Raw genomic sequence first — 26,676 nt, 5'->3', positions numbered from 1 at the left:
ATTCTTAGTTGTACTGTCTTCTTTTACTTCCATGAATGATTGCAGGTGGGATGGTTTATTGCTGAAGGACAATAACAAGAAACATGTACAGGTCTCACTCGCTTCCTCAAAGTATTTGTGTACCAATCCATGTCACTATGTTTTGTTCATAAATTCAATTTGCCTGAGTGTTGTGTACACACAAATAACGAAAGATTGATCATCCTAGGAGTTGGAAAAGTACCAGTTGTCTCCACTTATTTTTGAACATTTCCCTTCATCTGAGCGCAGTGCAGAAATAAGATGCCTGGACCCTGATGGTAAACACTGGGAAAGAGCTAGTTCACTCATATGCGCAAAAGAATTGATGACCGAGTCTTCAGCTCCACAATAACTCACCCTAATGATCCTAGTTTAAAATAATGTCTGTTCTGGACCAGAAAGATAAAAATGGTGCCCCTCTGACTCATTAGTATCAGGGCGTAAAGATAGATGACCCAGATATAGAACCTAAGCCTCTTTCTGAACCCAGTTTCCATTGAGTGGTATACTGCATGTGCACAGTATGTCCACAACTACTCATAGTCTTGGCCTTGTGGACATTTTAAGTGTCTTCTACCTGTCCCGTCAGCCATCCTGGCTGCCTCCACTCCTCTTATTTCGTGGATCCACACAACAGCTGGAATGGTGGACGAGGGGAATGTTTTTCGAAGGCCAGTCCCTGTGTCATTGACTAAACAAGACAGAGCGCTCGGGTATTGAGCGACTCCACACTAAATCTTTGTAAAGAGCACTTAGCTCCCCTGCGTTAGCCACAGAAAGAATATCTGTCAATGACCATCACCGGATGCTTTCATCCTGAGGCTCCTCTAAACTCTAAACTAAACTCTTAAGTGTATTTTCCTCCTCCCCAGCTGTTTACTGAAAAAAAGGCAGGCTTCAGTGACAGGCCTCTGTCTCAATGCTCTTGCACTTGCAGGGATTGTTTATAGCTTATTCAGGAATAAAGCACTCTTTTATTGTGATATATGGTGACCTGTAGTCAGAGAGCACCCACAACACGATGCCTAAAATTAGAGCCATATAGTGTGTCATACAAGTGTGTCTGTAGTTATTATGCACTTTACTATGATAATGTACGAGCTGTAGCATAACATTTGTGCTTTTCTTATGTGCTTTCTCCCAGAGGGAGACGAAACCGGTGTGATGGATTCCCTGATGGAGGCTCTGCAGTCAGGGGCCGCCTTCCGTGATCGGCGAAAACGGACACCACGCAACGGTAAGACAGACTGCCGACTGACAAAATACTGTATTTAGGTGCCATTGTGCACTTTTTGTTGTTTCTGTCAGTTTCACTTGTCTGCAGAAAAATACTTGTCCCTTTAAGTTGGTAATAGCTTTCTTGCAACACTGCTGTCTATCATTTAAATTAAATGTTTCTGTGAAAGTGCCGTTCATTCACCGCCTGTACCCGTGTGCGACTGTTTCAAGGATTCATTGCACAGATATGGCATTGATACATGTAGAAACATATGTACATATAAACAGGGGGCACAGAAAAAAAAGGGAGGCATGTGTCCTGGTGTAGGTCATTAGAAATTTATTGCCCCTTTCCCATTCATGAAGCACTTAACAGTAGGGCCGAGGCTGATTTAGAGAAATCCTGGTGCTAATGTATTCCATTCTGCCATGATGAATAGGCCATGCCCAGAGGAGTACCACCTAGTAGGGGCGCAAGGGTCAATTGATATGCAAGTCAGAGCTCTGCAGAAGAGTCACAGGTGCTGCTGTCTTCACACTGGCAATCATATTAGGAAAAAAGAAAGGAGAAAAAAAGACAGTTGGCTGGAGTGGATGATTGTGCTGTAGATGTTGAAGAACAGTAAAACAAGGATATATTTTAAAGGCAGACCAGAAATTGTTTTGTTTATATCTAAAAAGTACATTTTAGGTTGTTTTTCCCCAATATTTACATTTACAGACATATTTGCAAATAAACTAATATTTGGTGCATGATTTTGTAATGCTTTATGATAGATATACTGTAATTGAATTAGAATTATCAATAGAATATTAAATATTGTTGGGTAAGTTTCGGATCATTCTTGTAATACAAAAGATGCAGTGAGTTCCTGTCGCATCTAGTCTCCCCTCAATCCAACATGCAAAGAAGCACTCTCCAGAAGGTGCATTTTTCTTCTGTACAGTCAATTGAAACCTCCTGCAGAGGTCATTAAATGAACAGTAAACACAACAGTGGCTGAAGTGCTTGAAAAAAACGTTAAAAGCAGAACAAACAGGAGAGCAGAACAGCTGGAGTTTGTTTTTAGCCTAACACGACCTGTAGCTGCACTTCCTCTTTCTTGCATGCATAGCATTACCTTTCAGATTATCATGCAGGTTAGTTGTTGGATGAGTGCTTTACTTTAGTAGTGTCTGTCAGTGGTAGATATGAGCACCTGTCCCTGCAGTGTAAAGAGATGTCAAAATTAAAGTCATCAAAGAAAACAAAAACTGGAATCTGGAAATAGAATTTATTTTTTCTCATACTAAATAGGTATAAAAATCAGTTTGCATTTCACTGGAGTAACACTCTACCTATGTGACCCAACATCTCTCTGATTGCCCATCATCACCAGTCCGTCACAGAGAGACTGTAGGAGACAGCCAAAGCACGGGGACAGCATGCTTTCTCCAGACAGAACGGCCATGGCTGAGGTTTAATTTTTTAACTACGTTTTCCACATATAACAGACTATATAACAACAAACAAACACACCCACACTTTCAGCTATAATACTGCTCATCATTCTATAAACAAAACCTCCTCCATTCTTTGCCTGTAACGTTTTCATGCTATATTTCTGTTTGGGGGTTTGTTGTGAGCTGGTGTCTGAATGTTTGGGCAGGTGTGTTAGCAAACCTAAAGGACTTTTTGCCACACTATGGGAGTTCTTCTGCCAATATCTGAAATGTGTCACTTCTGATGCATCTTTGTCTGTTTCCCTTTTTCTTCATTTTTGCCTTCTCTATCTTCTTTTTTCTTTCTTTCCTTCCCCCCCCCCCCCCCCCCCCCCCCAAACATTGTTACAGGTGATCAAAGCCCTACCAGTCCAGCCCCGTGGTGGTCGGGTGCTAATTATGGTAACAGAACTCTAGGTGTGTGTATTTAACTATCATTTTAACCCAAATACCACCTTTGCTGCACTTTTCCTGGCTGCATACCTTACACATCCTTCCTGTTAAACACTCAAGCTGAGCTGGTCTACAACATGCAGAGTCCTGTGCTGAGCATTTAACCGAGAAAAGATTGAAACTGTCAGAGTTAGAAGAGTTGCTGTCACCAAAAACATGTTTCAAAATGAAATAAAAATCACAGGACCTATAAGAGAATATCATTTGCAGTGTCACATCAAGTGCATAAAATATCGATATACAATGTTATTTATATTATTGTTATTTATACACCATTTTTGCACCAGCATAGGTACAAATATCCCTAAGAAGTACAATACCAGCCCCAGTGTTTTTGGACATGAATTGACAAAAACCTGTATTATGTATATTAGAAGTAGAGATTAGAACCAAGACTTGCAAACAAACTAATCTCAGATAAAATCGGTAATTTTTAAAAACAAATACAGAAAATATTCTGTCATTCATAAGAATGTAAAAGTTGGAGCATATTTTCTTACTAGAATTAGTATTGTGTGATAAAAGGATCACATTAAACCATGCAGGAGTAGAGTAGAAAATTGAACTGGACATTAATGATTTTAATGCTGGGTGACAGCGTGAATCTTACGCTCTGTCTTCAGAATCCATATGTAATTAAATGACTTAGCCTTGCATTAGCACCTCGATCCTTAATGCACCTCGTAAGATTAATGCAACCCCTAAACGTGGCCGCACTACTCGGAGGAAGTTGTCTCAGCACAGTTCCTGTCTTATGGAGCAGCTACAGTTGTCATCTAATTTCTGTGCTCTTCCTAAAAGCCTGTTGTCACAGCATGATAGCACTTCCTGTCTTCTAGTGATGTTGAGCCAATATTCTGATGGAGAGGTCTGTGGACCTCAGTGCTTTGGTCACTCACAAGGTTTTTGTGTATTACACCTACTTTTTCCCTGAATGTCAAGCTGATGCGCAGTAGCTCACAGTGTCCTTCTAAAGGATTCTTGCTTTTTATGCTCTGCAGGCTCCCTGTATTTTTGTTGTTATTGCTGCATGTCCAAGAACCTGATACTGTGCTTGTGGATGTATCTTAAAGGTGTCATGTTGCACTTTTTGTATGCTGGTTTGTTTGTTTTTTGTTCTTTAATCACACATATCCAACAGTTATTTTGATATAACCTCTAAGTGGACATCTAAAGAGGTGAAAAAGTTTATATATGCCAAGTTAACACTTGATGTTTTTAAAGATCGTTAAACTCTTATATGGGAACAACCTAATGGTTATATTTAAGGTGTGAAAAGAACCTATTACGTAAAGTTAGGCTGGGCTCGGTGCACAACAACAGCTGTGAATGTGTTTAAACCCTGCTGTCCAGAGTGGAAGTACAGATTGGTAATACTAGAGCTCTCATATTAGCGCCACTATGTCTAATACTTCCAAGAACATTTGGTTGACAAAGGTTTTATTTGTTTCTATGTTGCATGAATTGATTTGGAATTGTTGAGTTTCTACAAGCCTGGCAGGGTCGTAGAAACCTAACCTTGTTCATTTTATTGTGAAAGCCACTTGGCCATGCCTGTGGTACTGAATAATGATGTTGTCACAAGCATGCCCCATATGAGTAATTTCTTTAAAGTATATTAGAGTCTTGTTTATGACAGAGGGTCAGAAGAAGGATGAGAGTGGCACATTGTAGCTTCATCAATGCTACTGTACAAGCATTGCTCTATAAACATAGAAGTCAGTATAAAAGCACTTGTGAAAGTATTTTCCCTGTAACTAAATGTTTTTGCTGGAGTGATGCAGTGGTTTGAAGTGGTAAAATAGTCACCTTTTTTTCGTTGATGAATGCAGAGATGTCTGCATTCAGTCTGACTTACAGTGAAAGCTTCATGAATATCATCCTTGGTCACTAACGCTTATGAAAAAATAAAGTGTTGCTAAAACTGACTGTGTTTGGACTTTCAAAAGCAAAGAATTTTCACTAAAACCACCACCACAACTCTTAACATCAATTATATGATTTGCCAAATTTGAAAGGAACTTCATAGTGCAGGCCTGCCCAATCCCGGTCCTCGAGAGCTACCGTCCTGCAGCTTTTAGATGCATCCCTACTCCAACACAGCTGAATCAAATGGTTTGATCTCTTAAGCATGCCATCATGTTTGGCAAAGGCCTGATAACAAGCCATTCATTTGATTCAGGTGTGTGGGAACAAGGATGCATCTAAAAGCTGCAGGACGGTAGCTCTCGAGGACCGGGATTGGGCAGGCCTGTCATAGTGGGATAAACCTTCACTGAGGACATCCATCTTAACTACTACTTCCTGCAAATACCAAAGGTGAAACTTCTGACACCACTGCACAATATGAAATAATATGTGACCAGTGAGATCACATAATTACAAAACTAGATACTGCCCATCTTTATTTAAAACGATTTTGTTCGCCTTGATTAACCTCCTGTTAATTTCATATTTTGTGCCCATAAATTGTTTTCTTATTTTTGGGAAGTAACCAGGATGACACTTTTCTTTATGATGGATTTTGCGTCATTACGATAAATCCCTGCCCTCCCACCAAGTGCACAGCACTGTGAAACTACTAGAATGCATTGTTTACTGACAGCTCCCTGTTTATTTATATGAAGCCCCATCCTGGTTTGATAAACTGCCGTGTGGAGTCTCTTCTCTGAGGTGATAAGAGGGGAACATTTCTTTCTAAATGTAATCAGTTGCTATGCAAAATAAGGATACCTTGTCTCATCCAATGAAAGAGGACAATGTGTCCATATTGTGTAACAACGTGTCTGCTTGTCTTTGGGTTGCTATTTCAGCATGTAAGGTGGGGAACTGGTGGTGTTTTTGTTTGTTTGTTTTACGTACTACAATATTTTTGCAGTACGTCAAGAATAGCAACATATTCTTCGGGTCAGTGAAGCAGTATTATTTGTGTACTATGTTTATGTGTAAAAGCGGTTTCTGTCTGGCTCAGGGATGACAATCCAGTCCCTGAATTTTCTGTTAGAAAAGGTTCTCAGAACAGTTATAGCAGACATTGTGGCAAATCTATTCAATCCTGCTTGTCATGTCTGTTGTAATCTCATGCTTTAAAGCTTGATTAACCTCCTGTCATCCTTAAGCGAGCAGTGTGTGTGAGAGAGACTCCGTTAGTCATACAAGAATCTTCACTTGCGTTGAAAGGAGTTCATTTAAACCCAGCATGCTGTTCTTTGTCGTCCTTTAGGCTAAACCATACTTCAGCAGACTACCTCAAGTGTCAGGCTGAGCACAATTCTTGCCGCCGTCAGTCTTAATTACACCCAATTCCAGAAGCATTTCCTATTTCCTTGTCTCCACTTTGTGTAAGATGGAAAATCTAACCCGCGAGGCCATACTCATGTGTTATGCAATTACACCAGCCATTCCTAATTCAACACACAGAAAGTGGATGGATTGATGGAGACCAGGGAAACAATGTTGCTGTTTTGGAGTTCAGGCTCATTTCAGGAAGTTAATTTCTGAAGGTTGCTTTTCCTTTTTGGGGTGTATTGCAGCTTTTGTTTTTCCTTTTGCTGTAGTGTAATTTAAAATTAAGTTTTACTAAAAAGACATAAGTTACCATACACCTTTTTTATCTCTTATTCCCTTTCTTGTGAGACAGTTACCTGGGAATCTGGCAGGAGATTGGTGGGTAGAGAGCAGGAGCCTCTCATACATCCTGGCTCATCGATTTTCGGTCAGGGATGAAAGCCACAGACTCAGTAGGTCTTTCATACTGGGGGGCATCCCAAAAGACACATCAATCAGATTTCAAAGAGATCCAAGCCCATCTTATTTATTTACCACCTTTTCAATGTCATTACAATCCCAAACCACGGCCTCTCTCCTTTCCTTTGTCTGCCCGAGTCTCCGGCTTCACCTTCACAGGTCAGTCCATCAAAAGTTCCCTCCTCTGTTCTGTCAAGTAAGTCTCTTAAGGACTTACTTGACAGCGAACAGAGAATGATCATCTTATTTCCATTAAGAAACAGAGATGCAATGATATAAAGCTCGTCGGAGTTACGGAATTTCAGCCTAACAGTCTAATCCCTCGAAGCCCAGCAGTTAATTCAGCTGGCCAGGCCAGAGAGTGAGCTCCTTGTATGTTTAATGAAGATTAAATTATCTATTTTCTCTCATGAAATTTTTATGGCAGAAAGTGGATGAATCTGCAAAAAGGAAGGCAAATAAAAAGTCCAAAGGAAAATGTCTTTAAGATGAGGTTGGTAAAGGATATTCCAGTTTTCATTTATTTCCAACCACCTCGTGACATAAATGATGGCTAATGCATATTACGCCTCTGTTTGTTAACCACATCACCCGTATGCAGACAATCACAGTATGTTCAGGCTGGCAGCTGTTTTCTCATCTTTCCCCTGATCTGGGAGAAAGTCAGCCATTTGTTTCTTAAATTACATCACAGGAAGTGATAGTGATCGTAATTCCCTTAGCAATTAATTTGCTCACACATATGTTGTACTCATCGTTTTATCTCTCTGTGTTGTCTCTCAACCTCTCTGGCAGTTGTTCTCCTTGGCTGTTTCACACACACACCTTCAAACATGTGTGACATATCTGATAGGGACTATTGCTGTAGGGTGCCTCTGAGTTGAGGGCTAAAGCTCTTTGCCTCCACAAGCTCCTGGCCTCCACTTTAGGGTGTTGATAGATGTTATTCATTGGGGCAGCCCTAGAGGCAATCCTAAAGGAAGTGGAGCTAACATGATTTGAGGCAAAGAGGCCCAGAAGGTGTTGGTGCCTCATACTGCAACGTGGATGGTTTAGTAGATGTGAGATATCAATAGAGCAGATGAGAGAAGAGTTCTGTGGAGACGTACGGCTTGAAATCTATCACCTGTTTCTCATTGATAAGGATATTTATCAGCAGCCAAACAGAAAAGGCAGATGGAAAGGAACTGAGGCGTGGACAGCCATTCTCGTCCTAGGACTTGGACAAAGCCATTGTCCGTCCTTTTGACCCACAGGGCATCTCTGTACACCTGATCATCTTTCACCCTCAACAGAAAACCCATCACGGAAATATAGATGAAGATTTTATGTACCATTTGAGTACCCTTGGCACATAACTGATTTGTTGCTTGACTCTGCCAAGAGAGGATGTAAAGTAAGTGAAGTGTGACATAGAGCATTTGAGAAGATAAATCAAATCTTAATAATGGCCTTCTCTTTGGACACCAGGGGTCTCTCGCCCCTGCCTCTGTTCTTAAGTACCATCTAACCCCTTTGCTGTTTGAATCACACGAAAGCTATCTGCTTGACTACAGGGTATCAACAGGGGGCTGTCCGACTGCCCTTTTGATGCCATTATCCCCTTTTACAGCTCCCTGTTTGAAAAGACTTACCTTTGCAACTTTGCTTCCGTCCCCTATGGACGTGCTTTTTCTTTCCGTTTTTTCCCTCTTCTTTTTGAAATAAAGTCAGTGATCAAGAGGCCTGAGAGCTCTTAACACTTATGTCCAGTATTGTCTTTCTTAATTAGAACAGGGTGTTGTTGAAGAGCTTCGCTCTCCTGCCTAGTGGATCATCAATGAACAACTGCAGAGGGCAAATCTGTACTAATTTATCATATTCAATAACATCCTAGAGCGTTTGCAGTGGGATGTGTGATTTCCTTGCTCACTTTCCAAATAATATTGGCTTTCAAGTATGTGGGCAGTTATGAAAGGTCACCCTAAGTGTAAATTGTCAATACTGGATCAATTTTGGAGGGCAAATGTGCTTTGGAGGCCCCGTAATGGAAAGTTTTATCTTATTTTTACCCAAGGCACATTCACACAATAAGATTGATGCCATTCATTGTTTGATGTATTCCTAATAGACCTATAAAGTTGCAGAGCTTAAAGCCAAAGGAATGCCTGTGAAAGCCAAATATAGGGGTGGCAATTGGACCATCCCACTAGCTGAAAAATTGCCCTCATATAATTCCAGTGGAATCTCATCCAACCTTATGCTTAGAGCTGAGGGATGGGAAACTTGTTTCGCATGAATTAAACCTTATTTATTGTTCATTAGGCATGCAGCAGGGCCAACTGATGATCAGCTAGAGAGCAAATAATGCGCAGTGGAATAAGATCTCGTATGGTTATGGCTTCCCTTGACAATGAGACACGGTGCCAGAATCAAATGCATCCTCCTCGCCTGTCATTTTTTTAAAAAGTCCTTAATATGATGTGGCTATTATTAAAGCGGAAGACATAATGTCCAGACGGATGTTTGCATTTGATCTGTCAGCAACTATCTACAATCTGTCAGACAGAATGAGGTGCAGATAATGTTTTACTTTCGCATGTGAAGGCTTGATGTGGTGTTGAGTAACATGGAGGTAAAGAGTGAGTTATACGAGCAATTCCTATGAATGCAGATAAAGAGAGAATGTGTCAAAGAATGGTTAATGCTCCGTTTGACAGGACGCACCAATAAAGGTATTGCAGGGAAGAAGGATATTAAAGAAATCACATGCTCTCAGCTTGACATTGCTTTCCTGCTTTATTCTTCACATAATAGTGTTACAAGCTAAATTTAACATGTTTTTCAGTAAGGTTAATTATGTCACACCTCGCCTTTCTGGAGTGCAAAAAGGTGCTCCATCGTTCTAACAATTAGAAGATGGCGAGTTTGAAGTTCTGTATTTTTAGACAATAAAGTGTATTGGATAATTAGTTCACGTACACTTCTGTTTTCCTTCCTGTGGAATAAAACTCTGTAATCAACACTTATGTTAGTTATTTAACACACAAATAGCAAAAGCTGTTATTAAATGAAAAAACAAAACTAAACGTTTGCATTCTGAAAGCAGTAAAAAAAAAAAGATGGCAAAACCAACTGAAATATAATACAGTAAGAATAAGAATAAGAGCCTTTCATGTGTTGCAAATGAGTCGGACAAATTCTTTTTGAAACTGTTAACAGCACCTGTGCGTAGACCCTTCAGAGCTGTGACAACTACAGTAACCCTGTCACACCATTAGTAGGACGTGCATACTTTCACTAACAAGGTGTTTTGCTTGCTTAAAAGGATGTATGCAGTAGACCATTTCTGGGGTGTGGTAATTGTTATACAGTGGTTAAGACACATTAAATGAAAAGTAATGGTCCTTATCATAATACTTTCTCAAGAGCAAATGCACTCAGCTGATCAGTCAGTTCCTATTTAAACGAGATAACACAAGTTAACATTAAGAGGATAAATAGCAGAGTGGGAACACAAAGTGATTGTATGTGGTAAGAGGTGTGGAGAAGATATAGAAAAGTGTCTGTGGAATGGATAGAGTAGGTGTACCGCGCAATGAAGGAAAAATGCTTGTAGTATAAAGTTAAAGAAAGCAAAGAGACTGAGAGAGTTAAATGACAGCACAAAGCTGAAAACGCATACCAACACAAACAAAAATGCAGTGCAATCAGCACTAATGCTTCCTACACTCAGAGAATCCCACCAGTCGAGCATGATTGTGCTTGACATGGTTCCATCACTAATGCTGACTGATGCCCATTTTCCAGGCTCTTCACATTTATTTATTTATCTGTTTATTTGTGTCAACTTTATTTATTGATGGGCCTAAAGTATATGATGGCAGACCTCCATTTGTTCATATAGGAACGTTAAGGCATTTACACATGAATGAACAGATGACTGTGAAAGGACAGAGTTCCCTTTTTTTATTTAGATTCCAGCAGCTGAAATAGCTATTCGTCTCTGGTAATGGAAAAGTGATATGCCCCATTTAGTTACTTAGCACTAATCCCAGTGGTTTAGCTGCTTCTCTATCTTTTTTCCTTCTATCGTTCATTCTTTTGACTTCTATTTGGTTAGTGTCTGATGGACGGATTTGAGTGGGGTCAAATTACTCCCTTGCCTGTGTGATTTTCTTCCACTGTATTAGTGGCAGCACTCTCAGCCACAGTGCATGCATGCAGCACATTGCTGTTGTCGTTGACCAAAAAGTACCCATGAGGGTTTTAAATGCATGCACTTTTTGAAATCACACTGTTCACATAACCTCCATTTAAAGTTGCTTCCATTTGGTTTTCCTTTTTTTTTAGTTTGTTGTCAGATTTTAATAAGACGCCCTCTGATTTGTGATCTTGATGATACAATTAAAGTGTAATGAGCGCAAATATAGTTGATGTTTATTCTCACAATGACATATTTGCTGTTGTGAGCTACTGCGAGAACACTGATGGTTAAATACCCACAGGTGTACAATTTGAAATAATTTGCTCTGAAAGCCAATATAGTTGCCCAGCAGACATTTGGTCATTCTTGCGGTGGAGCTAAAGTATTCATGATCATTAAATTTCTAGAAAGTGCTTAGTTTTATGTAGTATTTTGAGTTTTTCAAAAATAAACTTGTAAACTATAAACAGAGAATTAGCTGTTTTATAGTTGTGATAACGAGTAATAGAATTAAAGGAGAACTAAACGGGGATGGAGAAGAGTGGTCTGATTTCAGACTGAGAAAACAGATTCGATTATTAGCAGTATTAATGGGATGGAAGAGACAATAAAACAAAAATGAGCAAGGAGTGTTTTGCTATGCATCTTTTGGTTGTGTAGCAATTACGTCCCTCTAAAGACAAGAGAACTTGTCACATATTTTTACACATGACCAAAATGTTAAAAGGAGCTACCAAGCTCCCTGTTCAGCAGTGGCTGATTGGCATCTGCGTGCTTACAAAGACAGGGATCCTACCCAACTGACTCTGTGAGTTTATCTGAATTTATCCAAAGCAGTTGCTGTGCTGAGAAGGAGGGGTGGAAATAAACAAGAAGGAAACACAACAGCTTGGTATTCATGAATTCCATAAATTACAATGTTACTCCCCTAAGAGATGAGTAATATGTCAAGTTTAAAAATAGACAGTTTGCCACAGTACAGACCCTCTGCCTCCAGTAGATGAGGATTAAGCAAATACATGTTAAAGGGCAGATTTGGAAGGGAGTGGAGTGCATATATATATATATATATATATATATATATATATATATATATATATATATATATATATATATATATATATATATATATATATATAGATAGATAGATAGATATTAGTCATTGGGTTTTTCTTGTTAACTACATAACCTGAGAAGCATAGGGTCATTACTTGAGTGCTAGTAGAGGTTGCAGAGTTTCTAGCATCTCCACCCTGAAGGCAGTGCCCACTAATAAAAGGGTGAGGCTGCACACTGCATTACCTCAACTGTTATTTTTTACTCTCCTACTCCAGATGAGCTTATTCCAGTGGCTCAGGTCACTGTTGCCCCAGGGCAGATTATGGCGGATGGGAGCTGTGATGTTGCTTAAGATTTCCGACAAGAAAAGAGTGTGTGTCTGGGCGTGTGTGTCTATACGTTTGATCTCTTTGTGTGTGTACTTTGTTTTTGGTTGGTTGTGTGTGCTTTGTGGGAATGTTCACTGAAGCTTAGCATTTCTTAGGAGGCCAGCAGTTGACCTGATTTCTGCGTCACAGGCTCGCTCCCACAGGTTCACTTTTTAAGGAAAATGTCAGTCTGAAAACTTGAACCACAAATACGTTGCCTAAATCACATGAAACACACTGTCCGAGGTGTACTTCAAATGAACTGGCATCAGCATTGTATTGTACAGCTCACATACTGTGTATATAGATTAGTATAATGTCCTGGCTAAATATAGTATTATATTATTGCTATAGCATGTTAAACCACTTATGGTCCACGTTATTAAAGTCTTGTACACGGAAGGGCTCTTTTTGCCTGATAGCACCATTAATATGTTTACATGGTGTCTGTCTGAGTAATTGATTTTTCTTTTGCCAATTGTCAAAGTTTTATGACCGTCAATATGGGCTGAAGAAGCTACCCTTTCATTTTTTTACTGGTTTAGCTGCTAGAATAGATGTTTCCTGCTTATAAACCTTGAATAATTGAATAGGAGAATCGGTCAATGAGTGAGGGAGAGGCACAAGGTCTTGATGGCTTGATGGCCAAGATGACAGCTTGTGAAATAGAAAGACAGCAGACAGATTAGCCAATGCGTCATATTGTCCCACTGCTATGTGTACACTATGCTCTCTCAACTCTATTTTTGCTCTCTTACTCTTGCTGTTCCTCTTTCTTAGCCCATTACACTCCTTACATGCTCCTTTGCCTCTTTTTTCTCCTGTTTCACTGTCACTCCTCACTAGGGATGGGTATCGTTTAGGTTTTATCTGATACCGGTGCCAAATCGGTACTTTTGAAACGGTGCCGGTGCTTAAACGGTGCTCAAACCGGTGCTTAAAGAATGGAGAACACAAACTTTGTCCAAAAATCTCTCATGTTCAGCTGGTTTTTTGTAAAAAGATAACAATGTTAGCCTTTTCTGCAGCTATGGGGCATATATGGCATCACTCTTGGCTGGAAGCAGTGCTTAAACAATGGAAAAAACACAAACTTTGTCCAAAAACCTCTCATGTTTAACTGTTTTCCTCTTTTTCTTTGGTCATTTTAGCCTTTTTGGCCAGGGTGAAGGGAGCATCTGCCATCAAACAAGAAGACAGCCGCATGTAACTACGACGGTGTTTGCTAGTTCACCTTACATGCATTAATGTAATAACGTGGTTAGCCTACTCAACGTAAATTACACACGAACAACATTAAGCTACTCACGCAGAGAAGAACGGCTGCTGCTGCATCATCATCCTCATCATTTCTGCTACACTGGCAGGGCTAGGGGCCAGGACTCTCCTCTTCGTGTTTTTGGGGGATGTTGCTAACTCCGGTCCGATAACAGGCACCACACCCGCAGTAGATGCGCTTGGTGTGAGGTCTCGCAGCAAGCTATCAAATACGGCGCATTTTTCGGCTTTTAAAAAAAACGCTATGCGTCGCCAGGTGTTTCATCAGATTCGAGGTGTTAGCTCCTTTGCACAGTATCACAGTATCAGCTTAAAGCACTTGTTGCTGCTGAGTTTGCATCTTTTGCTGTGAAGTACAGCCAGACTTTGACCGCTTCGCCTTGGACATTTTTAATCTGTAGCTCTGCTCTAAAAGAACGTACGTACCTGGGCCCGCCTACTATCCTCGGAAACGTAAAATGATTGGCTAGAATTCAAAGTGTATCACAGCTCAGGGGAAAAAAGAACACCGAAATAAAGCACCGAAATGTGCGCTGCTTTTCGGTCTGGTTACTACCGTTTATGTCAGAACCGGTGCCATCATGGCACCAGATACCGGTACCCAGCCCTACTCCTACTTCTTTACAGTTCTTTTAAACCACCATTTTTACCTATCAGCTTCACTTTGTGCTTTTGCTGTCCTTCTCTACCACCCCAGTGCCTTGTTTTCTTTGGATGGTTCACTTTTCCTTGCATCCTTTCTCTATCCATCCCAATGACCTTGTGTCACTCCAGGCAGAATTATTACTCTTGGATGGAACATCAGCTCAGTGGCGCCATACTCCGCTTTCTCCACCCGCGTTATCCGTTTATGGAGTATCCCCTTTTGTGGTGAGCCATCCTCCTATAGCCCAGTAATGATGGGAGTCTTGGTGACCCTGTGCATTTGCAGTGTAATACAAGACTCTCATGTCCATTACATTAATTCCTACACATCACTGCTGCCATGCCTCTCAGTATTTTGTTACATTGCGGGCATTCTCTTTCCTGCATCACCTAACTGTGGCCACAATCGCTTTGCCCAGGAAGGTGAGAAAGGTAATTGAAAAATGTTTTATACAGAATTGGATGAGACGTTTTTAGTCCAAAAAAAATTCTCAAAAACATAATCTGACGAGTCTGTTTGTGTTTTGTTACTCAAGTGGATGAAAAATGTTTTCAGATCAAATAAATTGAAGCCAAGTGCCCTCCACCCCCGCACTATCCCTCTGTTGTCAGTCATCTCTTTTCATAATAGGGAAGCAGGCCGCTACCATAATTGCTTTGATGGTCCAGCCTGAACAAATCACTTCTGGGCATAAAGAGAGGCCTTGGAGATGGCAGCCAGAGAGAAAAGGTGCGAATGAATTAAAGCACTTTGCGTTCCTCTGGGGCATGTGGCCCAGATTTTTCTTCAAAGAAAAAAAATATAAGGAAAGGAGGAAGGAGTGTGGGGGTGGGGTGTGCCTCTTTCCTCCTAGAATAAATGGCAGTAAAAGCAATAATGCACATCCAGCCTCCATTATGCCAAACTGGAGAGCTCTATCAGGGAAGACACAAAAGCACTGACATAGTTAACTGGCAGGTGGAGAAAGGAGGATTTCACTGGAAATAATCTGATTTTGAACGGGGCTTCCATCTATGGGAGAACCTCTGGTCAGACCTTTTGTGAGGGAACAAAAGTTTGGCCCTTTGGAATCAAAGCTTTGAATGTTTCAGAAGAGTTGGGTGAATGGGCCATGTGGATGTCCCAAGGCCCAGGGTGCTGTGAATTGCAACAGGGGCAGACATCAGACAGGGCCTTGTGCATCACCATCCCGCATCAGTTGAACCTGATGAGAGCCAAGTGCCTTTTTTTCTTCCTCTGCTCCATTATGTGCTTAAACCTTGAACCAAACAGAAAGGGTTTACTTTTTTGCTTCTAGTAGTCACTTATATTATTGGAACTGTATTCATTTGGCTGACAATCAGAGGAATGTGTACATACCCACTGAAGAGACCAGAAGAAACTTAAATTATGCAGCTCCAGTGATCTCTCTATGATGAAATTGCAGTATTATGCACAAAGTCAGGGAATGATCTGTAACAGAGGTGACATAGGTTTGCCAGCATAGATAGTAAATGTAACTGATATCTGAAAATTTGTCTATATCTCAAAGCTGTACATATCTCAGATTCTTTTAAAACTGTGTGTTTCTGCAAAACAAAAGTCTGGCGGATGACTAACTGATGTGCAGGCACTTCAGTCATTTTCATTATTTTATTTTGAAGCTGAGTTGGGGGTGGATAGATGGTAGGCAGCTAAGGGGAATCTGCTGTTTTCAGTAAAAGTTTAATTATGACTACACACTGCACAGGGTGAGTTGTCATGAGTGTGACACAAAAGCAGTGGGGCCATTTGACTAATCCTCCTACAACTCTACAAAACCTCCAGGGGTCACAAGCCCCAAAACAAGTCTCCATGGGTGTCTGGAACATCATTCTTTTCCAATGGATTGTTTTTTTTGAAATTCAGGGTACAGCACGCCCCTTGTTAGTTCCACCCTGATCCTTTTTCTTTCTTTTTAAGTCATCCTAACAGCCCAGTCTGCATCCCCCAGTTTCTTGCTACGAAACCAAATATTCAACGGCCTTTTGGAGGGTACAGCTTTTGTTTGTGGTCGACAGCCCATTACAATCTTTCAGAGCTGCAGGTGCAACACTCTTGCAAAGGAATTACTGGTTCACAAAAATGCAAACAATTGATTGCATCAAATAGATAACACTTACAACCGTGGATTTTTCAAGTATTAAGCCTGTCGAATAGTTGTGTGTTAAGTGCATTGAAATACCAAAGATAATGAAAGTGGTATATTTTGCTTAAAAAGAGCATTTTGAGAGAAAGTAAGCATCAATCTCCCCTCGTCTATATCTTTGGTCTGTCCTCACTATCAGTTTCCACATTATCCTATAAGAATATATAATTTTGTGTAATTTCTTTAAAAAAAACTAATTTTGCTGCTTTATTGTTTACCTTGTCAGCTTGAGTTAAGCACATTCATCTTATCCACTCATCTGATGTGTTTCGTTAGCAGAAATGAGGTTGAATACATCCACACACAGCAAGGACAAACCATTACCAGCAACAGCCAGCTAATTAAGGAGTCTCTCTGACTTGATACTTGCCAAGAAGTGCGCATTGGGTTCGTAGCCATGTATCCAACCATGTGTTTCAGGGAAATGTCTAAGGCATTATTTTTGCCCTCCCTCCATCCATAATTAACCTCCCCCATTTATAATTCAGATGTGTTCTTCACACATCTTCTGGTGATATGACATTATTGCCGTGGCTAAATAGACACCGAGGTGCCTCGAGTGCATGGGCATGTGTGTGTCTTTGTGTCTGCGTGACACACTTTAGACTGGCAAAGCTCCACCCCAGCCACAAGTGCAAAGCAGAAAACAAAGCTGCTCTGGCGCCCGTTCTTTGTCTTATTAAAATTGTCAGTTTAGTGAGAGGTTTTATAATTTTAGTTTCATCTTTTATTTCCACATGGTGCATGGCATGTAGAGCAAAGTGCATGAATTTAATGTACACTAATAACCTGTCAACAACAGGTTATTGCAGGACGATCAATTCATACATTTTTTTCATATGCAGACAGTTTTTACCTTTGTAGCTATACATTTATGGGTTCATCACTAAAACATAGTTTAAATCATTAGTTATGTATGCTGAACAGGAAAAAAATGAGTGCACTCTTGACGTGCTTTTCATAGAGTATCATGAATAATATGTTTGCCTTTTGAAGGACAGAAGGAAGGAGAGTCACTGTGTAAAGAAAGGAAAAGGAAGTCATAAAAAGAAGGAAGGAAGGAAGGGATGCATGATGGCATCAGATGATGCAGAAAGGTCATGAGAGAGAAGAGCAGCGACTTAGACAGAAAGGGACAGAGAAGAAGTAGGCATGCCATTGCCAAAGCAGCACTCAATATTGTGTCCAGTCCTGAAGGATGTGACATATTTCTCCAGTCTTTGTTGGCCATTTTAATCAGCTTACATATGTCCTGGATGAAAATTGAATTTGTCTGGAAGAGAGGAAGATACTTTTTGGCTCTACCACTTGAATCTGTATGTGTGTCTATGCCTGTGCACTTGCTTGTGATCGCCTGCGTGTCTTTTTGTGCATGTGCGTGTGTGTGCAGGCATTGTGCGCATAGAGCCAACCAATTCATAACAGCAATGGATTGTGTTTCTCCCATACATCATTGTCAATGCTGCTCACCTCAGCAGTGCCAGCTTATTTAATGGCCAGGACCTGAACTCAGAGTGCACAAAGGACCCCCACGCCCCCTTTTCTATCTGTTTGCCCTCTGGCATTTAGAGGAGTGTGTTTTGTGTTTGTTAGATGTGTGAAATAGATGATTTTTCTCATTTTGTCAATGTGTGAATATTTTTTGTTTCATTTTTCGTTACATGGGATATTTAGAAATAGCACCTGGGATTCGGCACCTGGGAGATATAATCAGAATCAGAATCAGAATACTTTATTGATCCCTGGGGGAAATTATTTTTTGTTACAGTGCTCCATTTTAAACCAACATTAAGACAAGACAGACAATACGCTAACTAAGAATAGTACAATATATACATATATATACATACATACATACATAAGTCACTTATAAATAAATATTTGGAAAAGAAACATGTGTAGCTGTAGCAGCAAACAGTGTGTTAAGTGGATGCGTTGTACAGGGAGATGGCCACAGGCAGGAATGATTTCCTGTGTCGTTCAGTGGTGCATTATGGGTAATCTCAGTCTCTCACTGAACGAGCTCCTGTGACTGACCAACATGTCATGGAGTGGGTGGGAGGTGTTATCCAACATTGTCTTTATCTTGGACAGCATCCGCCTCTCCGACACCACCTTGAGGGAGTCCAGCTCCATCCCCACAACATTGCTGGCCTTACGGATCAGTTTATTAAGTCTGTTGGCATCTGCGACCCTCAGCCTGCTCCCCCAGCATGCAACAGCATAGAGGATCGCACTGGCCACCACAGACTCATAGAAAATCCTCAGCATTTTCTGGCAGATGTTGAAGGACCTCAGTCGCCTCAAAAAATAGAGACGACTCTGGCCCTTCCTGTAAAGTGCTGTGGTGTTTTTAGCCCAGTCCAGTTTATTGTCAATGTGTACTCCAAGGTATTTATAGTCCTCCACAATGTCAACACTGTCCCCCTGGATTGAAACAGGGGTCAAGTGTTTCCTGGTCTTCCTGAAGGCCACGATCAGTTCCTTGGTCTTTGCCACGTTGAGCTGCAGATGATTCTGCTCACACCACGTGACAAAGGAGTCGACCACAGCCCGGTACTCTGTCTCATCATCCCTGCTGATGCATCCAACCACCGCAGAGTCATCAGAAAACTTCTGAAGATGGCAGGTCTCTGTGCAGTGGCTGAAGTCTGTGGTGTAGAGGGTGAAGAGGAAGGGGGAGAGGACAGTCCCCTGTGGTGCCCCTGTGTTGCTAATCACCTTGTCAGACACACACTGTGGGAGACGTACATATTGTGGTCTTCCTGTCAGGTAATCAACAATCCAGGACACCAGAGAAGCATCCACCTGCATCGCTGCTAACTTATCACCCAGGAGGGTCGGCCTGATGGTGTTGAAAGCACTGGAAAAGTCAAAAAACATGACCCTCACAGTGCTCGCCGGCTGGTCCAGATGGGTGTAGACACGATTGAGCAGGTAGATGATGGCGTCCTCTGTTCCGAGACGAGGCTGATAAGCGAACTGAAGGGGATCCAGATGTGGTCTTACTATGGGTCGCAGCTGGTCCAGGATGAGCCTTTCCAGGGTCTTCATGATGTGGGAGGTCAGTGCCACGGGCCTGTAATCCTGGGGGCCACTGGGACGTGGCGTCTTTGGTACAGGGACGAGGCATGATGTCTTCCACATCACCGGGACCCTCTGCAGACTCAGACTCAGCATAAACAGTTTATGAAAGACTCCACACAGCTGGGGGGCACAGGTCTTGAGGACAAGGGGACTCACTCCGTCTGGTCCAGCAGACTTGCCTGAGTGAAGTCTCCTCATTTGCATCTCAACCTGGTATTGAGTGAAGGTGATGGGTGGGGGAGGGGTGTCAGGAATCTCACAGGAGGCAACATGTGAAGAGAGAGGCTGGCACAGTGGTGTGGCTCTGGATTCCAGGCTGACTGCAGGTGAGGTTGTGGGGGTGGGAGCAGACACTGTGGTGTCGAATCTATTGAAAAACAGATTCAACTCATTGGCTCTATTCTCACCTCCCTCAGCTCCCCTGCTGTTGGTTGGCCTGAATCCAGTGATGGTCTTCATGCCCCTCCACACCTCTCTCATGCTGTTCTGCTGGAGTTTCCACTCCAGCTTCCTCCTGTAATTGTCCTTAGCCTCTCTGATCTTGTCCTTTAGTAACACCTGGACCTTCCTCACCTCCTCTTTGTTGCCCCCTCTGAAAGCCCTTTTCTTGTTGTTGAGGAGGGCTTTGATGTCCTTAGTCACCCACGGCTTGTTATTTGGGTAACAATGAACAGTCTGAGCTGGAACAATGGAGTCGGTGCAGAAAGTTATGTAGTCTGTGATACACTCAGTAAGCCCATTGATGTCCTCGGCGTGAGGCTCACAGAGTGTTTCCCAGTCGGTCACCTCGAAACAGCCCTGTAGTTCCGCTATTGCCTCCTCTGACCACCTCCTAACAGTCCTGGTGGTCACAGGTTCCCTCCTCACAATTGGCACATAGCGGGGGGTGAGGTGAATCAGGTTATGATCTGACCTACCAAGTGGGGGGAGGGAGGAGGAGCTGTATGCATCCTTGACGTTAGCATACAGTAAGTCTAAAGTTTTCTCTCCCCTGGTGGGACAGTCCACATATTGTTTGAATGTTGGTAGTGTATTGTCCAGTGATCCATGGTTGAAGTCACCCGAGATCACAATAAAGGCACTCGGGTGCTGAGTCTGTAGCCGAGCTATGGCAGAGTGGATAGTGTCACATGCAGCTGTGGGGTTAGCAGAGGGGGGAACATAGACAGCCACCAAGATGACGTGAGAGAATTCCCTGGGCAAATAATACGGCCTGAGTCCAACAGCACACAGTTCAGTGTCCGGGCAACAAATCCTTTCTTTGATTGTTATGTTGGCAGGGTTACACCACCGGTTGTTAACTAAAACAGCAAGCCCACCTCCTTTACGCTTACCGCTAGCGATGCTGTCCCTGTCCGCCCGAACAGTGTGGAAGCCTTCCACGGAAGCATTCTCATCGGGAATGTCCTGTTGCAGCCATGATTCGGTGAAACACATCAGGCTACACTCTCGGTATTCCCTCTGACTCCGTACCAGTGCTGAGAGCTCATCGATTTTAATTGCCAACGATCGCACATTTCCCATCACGATAGACGGCAGACACGGTTTAAACCTCCTCCTCGCTTCGAGCCTCCGCTGTCTCACCGTCACCTTTTTTCTTCTCTTCTGTCCTTGACCTCTGCATCCCCGATGTGTTTTCCTCCAAATTTCAGCTGGTACTTCTGCGGGCCTGGCCAGCGAGCCGGCCGGCATCAGGGCGATCAGCTGATCTCTGGAGTAAACAGTCCGTGCGTGTAGGAGATGTGCCGCGGTCCCGTTCCATGATAAAAGTAACAGTTCCACGGCCACCAGAAGAACAAAAACTCTCTCAATCCACATGATTGAGTAAGAGATAGAAAACGGAGGAAAATACAAGTCAGAAAAAAAAAAAGAATACGTAAGAAAAAAGAGCTAAACTAAGAGAAAAGCAGGAGCGACTGTAACAGGCTGCACGCTGGTTGGCGCATGCGCACTATAAAACACCCAGCACGCCCCTGCGGGCGGTTTATCCTTCAAGCTCGGGTCCTCTACCAGAGGCCTGGGAGCTTGAGGGTCCTGCGCAGTATCTTAGCTGTTCCCAGGACTGCGCTCTTCTGGACAGAGATCTCCGATGTTGTTCCCGGGATCTGCTGGAGCCACTCGCCTAGCTTGGGAGTCACCGCACCTAGTGCTCCGATTACCACGGGGACCACCGTTACCTTCACCCTCCACATCCTCTCGAGCTCTTCTCTGAGCCCTTGGTATTTCTCCAGCTTCTCGTGTTCCTTCTTCCTGATATTGCTGTCATTCGGAACCGCTACATCGATCACTACGGCCGTCTTCTTCTGTTTGTCTACCACCACTATGTCCGGTTGGTTAGCCACCACCATTTTGTCCGTCTGTATCTGGAAGTCCCACAGGATCTTAGCTCGGTCATTCTCCACCACCCTTGGGGGCGTCTCCCATTTTGACCTCGGGACTTCCAGGTTATACTCGGCACAGATGTTCCTGTACACTATGCCGGCCACTTGGTTATGGCGTTCCATGTATGCCTTGCCTGCTAGCATCTTGCACCCTGCTGTTATGTGCTGGATTGTCTCTGGGGCATCTTTACACAGCCTGCACCTGGGGTCTTGCCTGGTGTGATAGACCCCAGCCTCTATGGATCTTGTGCTCAGAGCTTGTTCTTGTGCTGCCATGATTAGTGCCTCTGTGCTGGACTGAAAAACAGCACAGAGGCATATATATATATATATATATATATATATATATATATATATATATATATATATATATATATATATATATATATATATATATATATATATATATATATATCTCTCCAGTTGGGGTTGTGGAAGATTGCACCCAACTTCATCTTGAATTTAATATGACTACTGTATATGAAGGCACACTCCATTAATCTGTACGCCTACTAGGGTTTTGAACAGTTTGTCTGGCACAGACTTCCATCTGAGGAGTTCATCCCTCAAAAGATCACCATTTTATGGATAGCATCTTTTTTATGAATTTGAGCCAGAGCAGTCTTTTTTCAGCAGTTGTGATTGATCACAAATATCACACAGCATGCTTCTGACTTGCAGTAGAGATTTTAAATAAGGAAGTCTTGTGCCTTTGAACTGTCCTGGAGTGAGTCAAGCATCCTCTGAAAGGCAAGGCCAAGATTACTGACTCTTTTCTACTGTGCACTCGTGTCCTGTCTTTTTGTTCATGGAAGTAGGGCATGTCAGTGGGAAAAAGGGCAGCACAAGATATAGCGTGGAAAGAAGCATCCTGCAAAGAACTTCCTGCTTTGTGATAAAAAGAAAGAGGGTTCTATCACACAAGATTTTTGCAACAATATCACATCCAGATGTGAGCTACTTGCAAGTATCCTTATATTATTTTTTTGCACCTTTGCCAGCACACTTGGTTCCACCCTGCTACCATATTAGCATAACCTCCAGAGTAGGTCACAGTTGCTCACAAATAACTAAATACAGTACACACTCTTTTTAGGTCACTTCATTTGCATGGGGGTGGTGTTTTTGGGGTGGAGGTTATAAGGTATTCTTGATTCAGATGCAAATGGGACACTTATCAGCAGCCAGGACCTGATGAATAATGGGATGTACAAAACACACGGCCCTGCATAAGGAAATGAAAGAGTGCCTCTTTTCTGCTCCACTGATTTCATTATAGACACTATTATTGGCTTAGAATGGCAACATCTATTATCTAGAGTCAGAATGTGACCATTTTTTTGATGCAGACCGTCTTTTACTCTGTCAACTGTCATCAAATATAGCTGCCCCAGATAGGTCAACAGGCAAAATGTGTAGAATGTGAGCCTTGAGGCAGTGGTCAGATGAGGGAAATGTTAATGTATTTCTAGCCTTTGGATGGTGCTCTGTCCTCATGATGGTCACCCATGAAGCCAGTCTTTGCTTTCAGTATGTTGTTTTACAGTTCATCACCATCATTTAGCAGGTTCATAAAGTTCATAAAGGATATTTTAAAGAGCTATACATGTATATATATTTAAAGCTACCTTGTGGTGTGACAATGTTTCATTGGGTTCTGACAGCTAAGAAAGAGACAAGCATGTGTTATTCTACTAATACATATATCATCTTTGAAATGCAGTGTCACACCTGCCAAATGGAAGACCCTTATATGGCCTTTATTACGGGCACAGGATAATTTTGAGTGGAGGATCTAAAAAGAAAGGAGACTGTTTGGCAGATGGCAAGAAAACAGGAGGGTTGGCTGCAAATAAGACTAACAGTGGAATGCTGCAACGAGGTTATTTTCCTTTTTAAATGCTACACAATAAAGACATAATGAAAACGTAAGGATCTTCAGCCTTTCCACAGGATCCGTGCATTTTCATTATGTTTTCATTTTCGAGCGCTTGAAAGGGAAGAACCACAACATCGCTGGGGCTTATTTTAGTTTATGATGAAGTGCCTAAGTTGCAGTTTAAATTCTGTCATACCCCAAAGGTTATTAAGTACAGAAACAAAATGATACATGTTTATATTGCGCTGTATTCAAAATTGTGTCGGTAATGCAGCTCCAACCCTGAAAATCTGTGAAACCAGAGAGGGAAGCGATTTTTTTCGATGCTGACTCTGTCTCAAAATTCCCCTTCTGCTTCATATTTAGTATAAAAATGCTTCCAATCTGCCTTTTTACATAATTATTCCCAGATCAGTCAGAGCACAATACATACTGGTACTTTCTAAAAACCAAAATCTTGGCAGTGGCCTGAGGATTTCTAAGAACCCTTGTATTAGATAAGAAACAAAAGGTACATCTTGGACAGTCTTGCCATCCTATATCCTAAATGACTCTCTTGCTGCCACAAAAGCATGTGATCACAATACACCTCCAGTCTAATCCCTAAATTACCCCACAACGATTGCTATCTGTCTTGCAAAAATTGTGTAAGCTGGCAAGGTGGCAGAGGAACAAAGTGGATAACAATATCTTTGCCAGCCACGGCATAGGACAGACACTTTTATCGGCGGGGCCCTGCATGTTGTGAAGTTAAGCAAATTGGTTCTGCTTTCTGCAAAGCGCAGTGTACTTTAGGTACCTTATAAAAGGGTTTATGATGCCTCTTGCCAACCGAGCAGAAACATTCTTTTCTTCACAAAAATATCTGGCTTTGGTTAGATTATGTCTGTTTCTATTCCTGTGCTTGGTGTGTTGGGGCTCAATTTGCCAGGCCCTTCACCTCTCAAAGCTTAGCCTTAATCTGCATTTAATGGAGGCCTGGAAAAGCCAGGAATGATTATCACAATGTTATATGCTCAGAAGGATTTATTTAATAATTTGTTGAAATGTATTTGACTCCTTTCAATATGTCATCTGGATGACAGAGTCAGAGGTTATGTTAATTTTTCTTAAGAGGATAAATAAATAATCTGCAAGTATAGAGAGAGACAACAGATAATTTTAGTATCTGAGGATTTCCCATTGAGTTGACTTTTTTTTATGTTTTTCTGGTTAATTTGCATGCACGATTGGTTGGGTTTGTAGGACAGTTTGATGTAAATTGGGTATAACTCAGCGGAACAATAGCTGTTCGTCGTAGGTGACCTACAAAATGGGAGTGCTTATATATTTTTTGTTTAGTGATCAATTTTTTGAATTTCAAAACAAATCATGTTGCATTGTACGTTTGATTATAAAATGTTTTATTTGCTGTGACGTGCCTGTATTATTTGTTCAGGAATTGAGTTTGTAGCACATTAATTACTGTCCTGTTTAAATTCCTGTTTACATCCCTTTTTTCATTTGCCAGCATATTCAGGGAACCTTCAGGGCACCTTCTCTTTCACATGCACGCATTGACACAGGCAGACACACCATCCCCTTTACTCTCCTGGTCCTGTATATAGTCCAACTGATTGGATGAATACGTTGTGCCATCCCATATGGTGGGCTGTCCTGCTGGATCTGATCACGCTGGTGAATGAAGAAGCCCATGAGTCACCGCCGGTTTGTTCTGCCGCACTTGCCACGCTTTGCTGTCGCATACCTCCCTCACTCGCTGCGTCCGTTCTGCCAGCCAACAGACACCATGCCTTTTAAACTCTCTCGCCTTGTCGTTCACTGTCTCCCTTTCTCATGCACATCATAAATGCAGTCTCTCGCATGCCCCCTCGTGCTCCTCCTCTTTTTTCTTCCTCTGTCACGCTCTTTCTCCCTCCCTTTCTTTCGTTTCTCTCTACCTCCCCAGATGAGAAGTCTGTGTGCTGTTCTCTGACAGTCTAAACGTCAGTATGTTCCCCAAGCTCTGCACTTCCTTCATTGTCATTTATAAACATTTTATGCAAGCTCTGTAGGGTAATGGCTAATTTCTCCCACCACACGGCTCTTCATTAAAAGTTGATTTTCTGTCAAAATGTATCCCAGTCAAATTACGTGCAGCTACTTGGACAACTTTCGTTTTAACGCAGCATGTGCATGGACGATGATCAGCAAAGATGCTCATTTGGTTGAAAACCAAAAGTTTAGTGAAGATGATCTGATTAAATAAGCGACAGAGCACAGAGAGATGACTTCACATAGGTCAACAATACACTGAGAGATTGAGGGGATGATCTTTAAAACACAATTTCATTATCTCCTTAAATCAGGACACCTCATTACCATGACTAACACTATGGCCACGTATCAAAGAACATAATACAGCTTGATAGCATCATCACCTTTAGTGCTCCCCATAAAGACTCAGCTGAATAGGGCATTGATGAGAGCCTGTGCATTTCCACACAGGTTTTGGAAGGTTATTTTAGCATTGGAATGTGACTTTTAAGGCATTCAAGTAGTCATCGCTTTATCTCCATGTGGCTTTGTTTATTGGAGTTACTACAAATTTGACATATGGCACCAAAACCACACATATTTCTGAATGCTAAACCAGATATCTAGAAGAATCAATCAGTGAAGTGAATGTATTTTGTACACACGTCGTCATAACAGATATGCAGAA

General features: G+C 41.9%; 1 protein-coding gene across 9 annotated transcripts in view; it reads left to right on the top strand.

The window, feature by feature from the left end:
• The window catches only part of diaph2 (diaphanous-related formin 2), a 365,791-nt gene that overhangs the window by 313,580 nt on the left and 25,535 nt on the right, over positions 1–26,676 (top strand). For 7 of the 9 annotated variants that reach the window (XM_076875695.1, XM_076875708.1, XM_076875689.1 and 4 more), the window contains 2 exons: positions 1,166–1,258; positions 3,073–3,138. In XM_076875695.1, coding sequence (XP_076731810.1) covers positions 1,166–1,258; positions 3,073–3,138 — 159 coding nt within the window. The remainder of the gene's footprint in view (positions 1–1,165; positions 1,259–3,072; positions 3,139–26,676) is intronic. The other 2 variants (XM_024805267.2, XM_014412641.3) reach the window with 2 other exon arrangements.

The sequence above is a fragment of the Maylandia zebra genome, linkage group LG2 (assembly GCF_041146795.1).
Source record: "Maylandia zebra isolate NMK-2024a linkage group LG2, Mzebra_GT3a, whole genome shotgun sequence".
In the NCBI taxonomy this organism is placed as follows: Eukaryota; Metazoa; Chordata; class Actinopteri; order Cichliformes; family Cichlidae; genus Maylandia; species Maylandia zebra.
This window is presented reverse-complemented; position numbering and strand designations above follow the sequence as displayed.